This window comes from Coloeus monedula (assembly GCF_965178545.1).
Source record: "Coloeus monedula genome assembly, chromosome: 1".
In the NCBI taxonomy this organism is placed as follows: domain Eukaryota; kingdom Metazoa; phylum Chordata; class Aves; order Passeriformes; family Corvidae; genus Coloeus; species Coloeus monedula.
The window spans coordinates 25,001,091-25,012,949 of NC_138781.1; the positions used below are offsets into that span (position 1 = coordinate 25,001,091).

An 11,859-nucleotide genomic window follows, 5' to 3' on the forward strand; every position below is an offset into this window, starting at 1 on the left:
ATCAGGTGGTTAATGAAGCTTGATGTGTATGAAGTCCATGGAAATAACTCTTATTTTGTTTTAATTGCTAGCATGTCTGTCCTTGCTTTCATCAAAAGAGTGTGGTGATATCCAAGAGTGGTATTTCGATGCCTGAAATGCTCCTCATATAAATAGAACAAGCAGATCAGCATGACTGAGAGATAAAATTACCTTCTGGTCTTCAGAAACTTCAGCATGCATCTGTGCTGTAGGGACCTCAGTGTGTCCCTCTTCACAGCACAAACAGATACCTTTGGAAATGGATTTGGAGGAGTCATACAAAGAGGGAGAGAATACAGAGGGGAAAATTACTCGAGCTGCAGAGGCAAAGTTGGTGAAAAAAGCTTTTCTTGAAGCCCTGAAGTCCAATGACTTTGAAACACTGGAAGAGCTCTTGAGCCAAAAGAAAATAGACGTGGACACAGTGTTTGAAGTTGAAGATGAAAACCTGATTCTGGCATCCTACAAACAAGGTAAATGTGGCAGCATTCACCAGACAGGAAGTAGAGGGGTTTGAGTGATTTTCAAGGAACTGTGGCCTTTTATCTCTTCTGAAACTGCAGCACAAGCCGATCCATAGGCAGTACTGTCTCAGTAGGCTCATATGGACAGGGCCACTGTAGTAGGGGAGCTTATCAGCTGTATGGGCTTGGTGGAGGGCAGGCCAGAGCCCAGCCTGAGCCTCTGTGCAGCAGCTGCAGGGAGTCCAGAAAGAGGAGTCCTTTGCCATTTCTTTGCAGACAACTCGGGTACAAAGCCCAGAATAGACACATGCAGACTAAATGTGGTATATACATTTCTTACATGAACCCATTCATATATACAGACTATTTAGAAACATAAAATATTCCCTGTCTTCCATTCTCAATGGAAGTAAAGTGGATTCTCCCCAGCTCAGGGGAACTAAGGAAATCCTGTGGACCTTGGATGTTGCTGGATGGGAGAAGATTTTTTTTTCCCAAATGACAGAAAGTGAGGATGTGCTAGTTTATCAAAACAGAAAAATAATCTGGAAAAACAAAACCTGAACAATCAACACAACATCTGTTTTGGAGTGTAGAAACTAGTTCCCAGCCAGATACTGAAAGAGTTTCCAAAACGTTACAACTTAAAGCAATAAACCAAGTTTGCTCTTTGCTAAAATCAACATACTTCATGACCTACTTGCTAACAGACTCTTTGTGTATATTTAGAAAACAGTAATGATCAGTCTCTGCCAGAAGTTAATAGTATGTGGAGATAAACACTTCCAGTAGCAGCAGCACAGCAAATGCACTTTCTCTTCTGTGGCATGAAGAAGGTACTATCTCCCCTCTTCTCTTTATCTGTTTACCCCTTATTCAATGATTGGTTCCTGCTCTTTTGATTTCTTCAGGGTGAGGATGATGCAGTCATGAGGTACTTCCCTTAGGGATAGTGTATGAACAAAGCCACACAGTGCTGAATTTATCTTAAAATACACCTTCTTCTGTCCTCAGCAGGCTAAAATGCAGTCTGGTTGTGGTTTGAGACTACAGGATTAATGCACAGATTTTTAATCATAGATCATTTGACTGCAATCATTAACTAGTGTCTTTTGAAGAATTCTCTTTGTTTTCCAAAAAGTAGAGAGAGAGGAAAATACACCCTTATGGCCTAAATCACAGTATTGTATTCACTTTGTCTGAAAGTCAGGAAACACTTCTATCAACACTTGTGTAAATTTTACTTTTGTTCTGAATGCTAGATAACTGTGTTATTAAAAGGGGGTTTCCTCAAGGATGAAGAGAGGAGAAAAATTCACCACCCCACCATTCTGACAGTCTGAGCTTTGCCATAGCCCTTAGTGATGAAGTGAAAAAGAGATGTCATGAGTGACAGAGTGACTTTTCTTCCTCTCTTCCAAAGAGGCTGAGAGCTCTCAAAGACACTGACCTTGCTTGCACCATGGCTTTTTTATGTTACTAACCAAAGCAACAGGTAAGCTGAATGAGGTTTCCCATGGAGCCCACGCCTGCCTCCTGCTCAGTGTCTGTCCCTGTCCCTCTGAGCTCAGAGATGTCTGCAGGTTTGGGCAGAGGTCATGGGAGATGCTCCCTGGGGATGTCTCAGCACAACTCACCTGCAAGCAGCACAGGCAACAGAAATCAATGGTGAACTCAGGCAGGAAAATTGTGGCTATAAAAAGTGGTACCTTGGCTTTTAAGTACAACTTTCCTGCTGTTAATATATAAAATATGGCTTAAATCTGGCCATAAATGGGAGACCCAGCCCTATGTGAGATAAGCTGGCAGTGCATCACAGCTCACTGGTAACAAGGGGAAACACGTGGAGTTGGAAAGGGAGGGGTTTTAAGGGAGGGGTTTTAATACTTGCTCTGCTGTATGCAGAGACTTTGGGATAGAGCCCACCTTCTCTGTGCCTGGTTTGAGGGTATATGATGAGAAGGTTGCCCTAACAGAGTTGCCAGTGTAACCTGCACAGTCAGCAGGTTGAGTGTCCTCAGAGGAGGCTGTCACCCTGCTCAGACACTCTGAGGCTTCAGGGCTGCTGCCCTTGCCATTTACAGTGTGGGGTCTTTGAGAACTGGTTCTGGCAGTCCCAAATATTTGGTCCTAGAGCAGATGACATGATCTGCAGTTTATTGCCCCTATCTGAAAATATACTTGTAATAGATTTAGGAGGGAAGAAAAATTTTAATCCATTTCTCCCTGACACCAGCACTGTGTTTCCTTCCTTCTAGTACCTCACGAATACTGTAAAAACTGTATAAATATGACATTAGCCAGAGACTAAAAAAGGAAGGTTTGAATTAATTTAACCCCACTATACATCTTCAGTATTTTTTCTGTGTTTTTTACATGGTAACAGATTTCAACCAGGCAGTGGTCCAAGGAGAAATAGATAAATCAAACCCACAGAATTTTGTAGTCACGTTCTAGCTAAGATGCAGCTGCTGTATCTGAAAAAAAAAAAAAAATCTAGACTTCTCTTGTCCTTCTGCACATTATTATAATGCTTTATTATTTTTAAACAAGTGATTATAGTAATCTCTTCTGAGACTGTATCTGTGCAGTCATTAAGCATGTAGTCCTATTCTGGGAACAAGTATTTATGTGTTATTTGGTCTTGCACCTGTTTGTAAGTAACAAAAAAAAATAGAAAAATAAAAAATCCATTGTGACATTTTCTGAGAAAAATCCAAACATTGTGAAGCCAAATTTCCTGCTAAAGTGTCACTGTTTCTATTTGGCTCTTCAGCCTTACATCAGCATCCAGTCTCCTCACTCCATGCTCCTCAGGGCAGTAGCTGGCAGGAGGTCCCTGACACAGCTGCAGCCACATTATCAGGGGTCACATTATCAGGATGTGTAAGGCATCCGTGGAGGTTGCATCCAGCTCCTGACATGCAAGATCCTGCCATGTCCCACACAAAAAGAGTAGGATGAGCTGTCTCTTTCGTCATTGTCCTAAGTAAACACTGCCATCTTATTCCAATGCCACCTTTGTTTAGCTATTGGCAGGCTAAAGATCCCACTTTCCCCATATTTTTTAGCTGGTGGCATTTCATTTTTTTTTTTTTTAAATCTACACAAGTCACAAAAAAGTCTAATAGCTTATTTCAGAGTACATCTACATGGGAATTATCTCTCCAAAAGGTAGGTTATTCAGCACATGTAGTAACAGTGCTTAATGAAAATGAAGTTACACTTGAGAGAACTTTGTGTGCACTATGCTGGTGAAATTACAGTAAATTACATTAAAACTCCAACCCTGCCTTCCCCTTCAATTATTCTCAGTAGGTACATAGTCCAAAGAAAAGTCTTTGCCAAGGCTGGTAACATATTCTCACTTTGTACAGGGTACTGGCTGCCTAGCTATAAATTAAAAATATCCTGGGCAACTGGACTTCATCTAGCTGTCATGTATGGACATCTGGAGAGCCTTTCGGTCCTCCTCAATCACAAAGCTACAATCAACTGCCGGCCCAATGGAAAAGCTGCGATCCACGTAGCCTGTGAAATGGCAAATGTTGAGTGTCTCAAGATCCTTTGCAACCATGGAGCTAAGCTGAACTGCTTTTCAATGAGCGGGCAGGCGCCCTTGCACTTCTGTACGACACGAACCTCCATGCCTTGTGCCCAGCAGCTGCTTTGGAGAGGTAAGGTAAAGCTCAGGAGCACCTCTCATGCCATGGACAAAGATACTGGGCATGGTCTGGGCTTTTACTTAGGAGGCAATTTCTCAAAGCAGGTGTGTATTTTTTCCTTCCATCCACAGGTGACTCATGTCTTCATCTCAGATTCCTTGTCCTCATCTCTTTGATCAGAAGAAGTTTTTCCCATTCTGTTTCCTCACCTCATCTATCTTTCCCTTTCCCTAGCCACTGGTCCTTGCTACAAGATTTTTTCCCTTTTCAGTGTCTCCAGCCCACTGTCCAATCAGTCCATCAGCAGCAGAGCTCCTCCGAATTAGGGACTCCCTACTTCTCTTGGGTTTTTTCCTGTCTTTTTCGTCTAAGTTTACTATTGAGCTATTTTCACATGAAAGGGCACCCCTCCTCTTCTTTCTTGTTTAAATTTCCTGGACCTGAGTAAAATTCTTCCAACCACTTGTTTTTTTTGAGATCTGGCCTTGAAATATTGGACGCAGTTTTTTGTACCATCTTTTCATTTGTCATGGATGCAGCCAAAGTCATGCATCTATGCAGGCCTTGGAGAAAAAAAAAAAAGGTAACTTTTAAAGATTTTTGCTTTCCCCAGAGTAAGGTACATTGTGCTGCTGGCCATCTGTAACAAATGAAGCTATAAATAGATGTAATTCTTCCATAAATGTATTTGTCACACTCTATTTTCTGAACAGAAGGGTACTGACACAGGACACAGTACAAGAAACACAGTTCAAGTCTTTAGTTACAAACAGAGAGCCTCCCCTATTTATCACACTGTGCCATGGCAATACAAATGATTTTGGGTTGGTTTTGTTACATGAGTTGCTATTGAAGGCTTTTCCTGAGATGCAAAGCCCAAGTGCAAAGCCCATGCTTTGTGGGCAAGGCAATCTGCAGTCCTAAATAAATAACAACATTGCTTTTCTTCTGATGGAAAGATAAATATTATTTTGTTTGGTAGAAAGGAAAATAAATGCTGCCAGTTGTATCCTGCCCAAAGCAAACAGTCCTGACAGCAGGAGTTGAATTTGCTAGCATAGAAAAGCTTAAAAGTCAAATGTACTCTTATGAAATGCAGCATAGGATGAATGCAAGTGAAAGGATGTATTCTGCAGTCTTTCTCCACCCCCGCATCAACAACAGCATAACAGAACTTTAAAAGCCACCCTTCCTCCCAAAGCACTCATTAAGCTCTGATCCCCGTATGAGCTGAATGCTGAGACTCCAAATAGAATGGGAAAAGTCTGGAGCAAACCGTGTCAGATGTGCAGATTCACAGAGCAGCACCCCCCAAGAGCTAAAGTCAGGGCGCCAGTTAATGTCCCTGCGCCAAAGTTTCCAAGATGCATCTTCCACCTGCCATCTCCACTCAGTGGTGTCCCTTGGCATCCATCCAGGTGACTGCAGTTTAATCCCCTCTGGTTGGCGCGACAGCGCAGGCAGTGCTGATCCCACGCCTGGTTACCACCTCCAAACTTGGATTGCCGATGCTGCCTCAGGGACATTGAACACAACTAACACTCAACACGGCTTAACAGCGTTAGCGCTCGGGTTTTCCAGACCAGAGGCAGTTTCTGACCCCTTTTCCTCGCGATCTCTGCCCCTCGCTCCCGGGCAAGCGCCGGGCACGGCTCGCTGCTCGGCAGATGGTGCTGTTGCTTCAGCTGCGGCCGCCGCTCCGCACGGACGGGGCGCTCGGACCCTTTCCCCAGCACTTCGGAAACAGGATCCGGACCCCAGCCGCATCCCTGGCAAGGCGGTCTTTAATATCATCCACGGATCTGTCATAAAATGTCCTTTCATCCAGGCTCGCGTTAACGAGGTGCTGCAGGGAGTGTTCTCAGGGTACAGAGCAGAGCAGAGCTGTTCTTTGGAGTAGGAGTAATGCTCTCCTTTCTCCAGCAGTTCTCAATATATAGGAAAAAGCATTTTACACAGAAACTTGGGCTTGCATGCTGCTCTGAAATAGAATGCTCCGATAAGGTCTTCCAGCTTGGGGCCAGCATATCAGATCTGAAGCTGGACCCAAGAATCTTAAGTTTCTAGGAGCTTTGCTGGAGACTTAAGTAATGCAGGATCCATGCTATTTTCATTTACATATGTGTCTTTCATGCCAGTTTCCCACCCTGACCTTTTCCTTGGGAAGAAGGGCCCAAGCAGAGAGAGGGCCAAACAAATGTTTCGTTGCCTTCATTCTTCCCCACCATCTTTCTTTGGCAGGAGCAAATGTGAATATAAGAACAAACAACAAAGATGAGGAGACTCCTCTGCACGTTGTTGCGCGTTTGGGTGTCCCAGAGCTCGTGGCCTTTTACGTGGAACAGGGAGCACAGGTAGATGCTCTCAATGCCTACATGGAGACACCCCTGGCCTGTGCAGCCTACTGGGCTCTTCACTATAAGGATCAGACATACAGCCGGGATCACCACCTCATCTGTCGGATGCTCCTAGACTATAATGCTGAAGTGAATGCTCGTGATGAGGATTTCAAATCACCACTCCACAAAGCTGCCTGGAACTGTGATCATGTCCTGCTGCATATGCTGCTGGAGGCAGGAGCAGAAGCAAACATCATGGATGTCAATGGCTGTGCACCCCTACAGTATATCATAAAAGTGACATCTGTGCGGCCAGCTGCTCAGCCAGACATCTGCTACCAGCTGCTACTGAATCATGGAGCAGCTAGGATATATCCTCTGCAATTCCACAAGGTTAAGGATGTCTTCGTACAGTAGGGATATGGAGAGGCATGATGTCTTGAACAGGAATGAGTGGAGAGATCAAACTTCAGGATAGAGTGGTATCTTTATTTGCTGGAGTCCTGTCAGTGTGGCCTCTGAATGCCCAAAACATTGTGAGATGACCTACTGTAGGAGTGGTATCATTCAACTGAAGTGAAATTACAATTGCCCATACCAGAAACCAGATCCAGATCTAATTTTTCCTCTTAACCAACCTGAAATGCCAAACCCTAAATGCTGGTTGAAGCCTAATTTTTCAGAGCAGATTCATTTTCTCATTCCAGAGAACTCATATCCCATTGTCAAATCTGGCTTCATACAGGTTTAACTGAGTTATATGAAATGCGTATTTCATGGTTGCCACTGAAGATTAGAGATGAGACTGCTTGATTCAGTTTGTCACATCTGACCTTTAAAAATTTATTCAATCTATTCAAAATGAAATGCATCTCAACAAAGCTTTGGATTATTCCCAGGAAATGTGAGAATTAAGGGGAAATGCTAGGCCTGGGCTCATAGCTGATGAGCAAATTAAAAAAAAAAAAGGAAAAGAATTGCAGGATCCCTCCTGAAAACTTCTTAAACACCTGCAAAGCCCAAAACACTGACAGAAGGACCTGCGAGTTTTGTTATATCACACAACTAAGTAAGCTTGCTGAAGTCAGAACTTATTCTCTCTCATCCAGTGCCCTAAGCAACATTTTGCAGTTCCCCCACTGCATATGTAAAGTTTTAACAAGCCAAGAAACCAGAAGCTTTTGAATAAAGTGCCAAAATTTTAGTTGTGCCCTCTTGAACCCAGGATGAGCAGGTTCTGTCTGTAGCAGAAAGATGCTTAGTCCCCTAGAGGGCATTTGATAACAAGGTCTGGACTCTCCTCTTCCTACCTCCTATTTCATGAAGTGGGTCTCTCTCTTCCAAACCATTATTTCCCCATCTGTAAAAATGAAGGATGATATTTATCCCAGAGGGATGTTCTGCAGTTTTGTTTGTGAAACCTGGTGACTGTATGGGACAAAATTGGGCGAATGCAATGTTATCCCCTGCATGTGAGTGACAATAGACTGGGTTTTTTCCCTGTTGAGCTGAAGTTACTGGACAGAACAGTTGTTTCAGGGGCCTTGTGTGGCTTGAAAGCCTTACTTCTGAGCTGTCTTTTCTCCTGGTCATATTTTAAATTTTTCTGTAACAATGCATTTTTGATTCATATGATGGGATTTTTTTCTGTTCCTGAGCTGCATAAGCTGAAGATTTGTGCATGGCTTTGCCTGGTGTTGAGTCACTCAGCCCAGCTATGAACAAGCCATCTCTAGATTTGGGTGATAAAGCCCACCCCATCTAGATTTCTGGGGAGATCTAAGACAGCACTTCTGTATGGTGTTAATCTGGGGATGAGGCTGGGGTTTCTTGCTGTGCTTGCACAGACTAGTGTGGAGGGGCCTTGCATCTTTTGCATCTCCAGCCTTATCCTCTTGTAATCATTTGGCCGTGTCAGTCTCATTTTGCTGTTGCACAGTGCCAAGCACCCAGCCAAGCCCCAGCTTCCTGGCGATATTCATGGTCTCCATGCATCCTGCTTGCAGGTGCTACAAGCCTGTCACTCCCACCCCAGAGCTGTGGAGGTAGTCGTCAACTCCTATGAACACATCAAATCGACATCTAAGTGGAAAGCAGCCATACCTGAGGATGTCTTGGAGGTAAGCTCTCAATGAGTTATAACTGAGTAAAATCCAGGCTTATTATTTGCATAACCCATACCCAACCATAAGAAAGAAGGAACACTTTTGAAAGACAAGAACATCTCAGAGGATGGGGACTTCCCCACTTAGTATCTCTCATTTGACAAAAGCATATCACTCACAGAAAAAAGACATATTTTTGAGATATTTTAATTGCAACGTTGGCCTTTGGAGCACCCCCTGTCAAAGGTACAGCAGGAGTTCAGCTGTGCCTGCACTCAGCAAGTGAAAAGATTCTGGCTGGGATTGGTGCTTCTTCAGATCTGTCAATATGTATATTTATATATTTTTTAAGTCATCAGATATTTTTTAAGTGTCGTATTACACGGGTATGACTATGCACCTCTAGGTTCTGTTGCATGGGTCAGATTTCTGTGAACAGAGTGAGTTAGCTGCAAATGCAAGGGAGACTTTAAATGAAAAATAAGAGATTAAAGAGGAAAAGATGTTGTCAAAAGGCAAAATTGTGGGACAAACTACATGCTTTGACATAATTATCCCTTTAATACAAAAACCCTCATAGTCCAAATATTCCAGTTGCCTTAAAACACGCTTGTGGTTTTCTTTACAGCAGCACCACGATTTCTATGACTCTTTGTTCACTGTGTGCAGCAATTCACCACGGTCACTGATGCACTTATGCAGATGTGCTATTCGGGCAATATTGTCAGAAAGGTGCCACCGAGAAGTCCCCCTGCTCTCCATCCCTCTGTCCATGAAGAAGTACTTGCTGCTGGAACCAGAAGGAATCATCTACTGAGCCACCACAGAGCAGGCACTGGCATCTCCCTTCCCAGATCCATATGCCTCTGTGGGGTGCCAGAGAACCAGGCACAATCCTGACAGAGCCCTGTGCATGTGTCCATTTGCTGGCCAGCCGGCAAGCTGGGCTGGCATTTACTGGCTCTCCTCGGAGCTGCTCTCTTTCCCTACACTGAGAAATCACTGCTGCAGGCTGCAGTTTGTACAGGGGAGGCAGAGCTGGAAAGGCCCCTGCTCTAAACACAAACAGGGCACACACTGCTTTGTTCAGCCTAGCTTAAACAGTGCTGCTGCTTCCTTCATTATTTATACCACTGCCTGCTAGACAGCATTAGCTTAAATCTGAGCAACCTTTCATATTGTTTCACGATGATTTTCTTCAGCTGTCATTTTGGGAGTAAAAGAAAGGATACTGTCAAAAAATAAGTCACAGAAATGCTTTCCCAGAAAGAAATAAGCAAACTGATTTGAATTGTGGCCACAGACAGGTCTTCAGTAGTTTCTGTATTTTCCTGTGCACTGACTCTCAATTCAGTGTTAGTTCACTGTTCACTACCTGTCTGTATCTTATAAAACTTTGTCATATTTATCCTTTTTAATAGTAAGATTTTTTTTTCCTTTTTCAACCACAGTATGTAAACAAGATAGAAATAAGCAACCCTGACATTTTTGTATGTTGATGTTCAAGCCAGGTAGCTTTTAGCATATGCTGTGTCTGTTCCCACTCTCACTGTGACCAGTGATAAATTAATATCCCAGTGTCAAGAAAGGTGAAAAAAACTTGCCCCGAAGCCCGCACAGCTGTACTTTTACCCATCCCTATACCTCTCAGAATGGCGTTGGATGTGATCTGGGAAGCATATGACCCTTCTCTTCATTGACTACAAAATGAACCTAGCCTGCTAGCATGGACTGTACACCTCATTTTTGGCAGCTAAGTGCAGGTCAGAAGAATCCCACATTAACCAAGAGGTGTTTCCAAGATGAAGATGAGTTGGCTGTGCTGTTACAGACCTGCCAGGCCTCCTGATTTGCAATTCCTGTGCTTTTGGACCTGCCAGCATTGGTTTCCTTTACTTCTGACCAAGCTACTTTCTCCAGTCCTGGAAGATGAAATGCAGGGCAGTGGCAGTTCACACAGCAAATATCCCACAACAAGCACAAGTGCGTGATCTGACCTACATGTAAACCCTAATTTTCTTCCTTTTTTTAGTTTGATGCAACCCATCTGGGCTGTTCCAGTTTTTTTAGATCCTGACAATTCTGGGCTCTCTGAAAAGAGAGGTGAGCCATGCCTGCCACTGGGAGCCACTAACTCCTGACTTCTCATTGCATCTCCTTATCGTTATTGTTATCTCTTTGCGAAACAGACCACAGCACACTAGGCTCTTCCCAGACAAACAGGAGCAGCCAAGCTGTTCAAGTGTCTCTGTGTCTCACAAAGTGGCAACCACAGCATTTGAAGAAATGTGCACATTATTTAGCATTACAAATCACTTCCCTTTCCTTTCATCTCAGTTTTCATTAATTAAAACATTTACACTGCATACAAGAATCCAATTCATGGGCCTGTTTATGTTTAGCCAGACAGGAATGAAGATTGCTATTTAGCAGTTTCCTATTCCAATAAGGAATTTCAAAGTGAACACAGACCATGAATAAATGCTTTCTTATGTGAATAAAGTCATAATACAGGTTCCTGTACTTTACTAAACCAATGAGAGATTTCTGTACAGCTGCAGAGATGTCTCTATCAAAGATACTATGGTAATTTACTGGGGAGAACAATTCAGCATCTGGGACAGGTTTTCTATAGAAAAATCTGCTTGAGGCACCTCCAGGTCAGTGGGATCCACTGGATTCTGCACTGCAGAAAAACAGTGAAATTGGAAAGATGAAAAAGCATAGGTTAGCTAAACCCACTGCTTTTCTAGGTGATGCATCTCTTTAAGTCAGGCATGAGGAAGAGGATTTGCCAACTGGTAAAGGCAAGAAATGTTTGCTGCTTTCTGAACAGTCTGACAATGGGGCAAGTTGGGTAGTCCAGAAGAGACAGATGGAGGTAGTTGATTTTATTGGAAACACATCCCCACACTGGCTGCTTCTGAAAGTGAAATTCTGCACCTGGAAAAGAGAGGTTTAAGGCAGAACAATAGCAGCATTTTCTGACCTGTGGTAGCCAGGACTCTCTTGCTGAGAGAGAAGAATAAAGGCTGTCACCAGTGTTCCTAAATTCCCTCTGATCCTTCCCCTCTGCAGTGAACACGCTTAATTTTTATTCTGTGGGCACCCAGGCTCACTTCCAAGCTTTGTACCAAGCAGGTGCCAGATTATAGCCATTGTGGTATCTGACAGGGAGCACAGTGGGATCAGGCTGATTATAGTCATAGGAATTTGCAAGCTGTTAAAAACACTAGAGAACATCACTATCACAGAAAAAAAGACC

General features: G+C 43.4%; 1 protein-coding gene across 2 annotated transcripts; it reads left to right on the top strand.

Annotated features, from left to right (window-relative positions):
- The first annotated feature begins 217 nt into the window (after positions 1-217).
- Positions 218-11,096, top strand: ASB4 (ankyrin repeat and SOCS box containing 4). 2 transcript variants are annotated; one of them, XM_082286934.1, is made up of 5 exons: positions 218-494; positions 3,863-4,162; positions 6,392-6,882; positions 8,496-8,609; positions 9,223-11,096. In XM_082286934.1, exons 1-5 carry the CDS (start codon positions 281-283, stop codon positions 9,409-9,411), a joined length of 1,308 nt encoding a protein of 435 aa, XP_082143060.1. In that variant the 5' UTR covers positions 218-280; the 3' UTR covers positions 9,412-11,096. The 2 variants fall into 2 exon arrangements, with proteins under 2 accessions (XP_082143060.1, XP_082143059.1); XM_082286933.1 differs by having other exon boundaries at positions 222-494; positions 9,226-11,096.
- Positions 11,097-11,859: the final 763 nt, after the last annotated feature.

What these genes read in the sequence shown, in the direction of transcription:
- ASB4 (XM_082286934.1), top strand. Translation starts at nt 281, where the DNA reads ATGGATTTGGAGGAGTCATACAAAGAGGGAGAGAATACAGAGGGGAAA. An exon ending in ATCCTCTGCAATTCCACAAG is followed by an intron (nt 6,883 to 8,495) that starts GTTAAGGATGTC and finishes TCCTGCTTGCAG; the next exon opens with GTGCTACAAGCCTGTCACTC. An exon ending in TACCTGAGGATGTCTTGGAG is followed by an intron (nt 8,610 to 9,222) that starts GTAAGCTCTCAA and finishes TTTTCTTTACAG; the next exon opens with CAGCACCACGATTTCTATGA.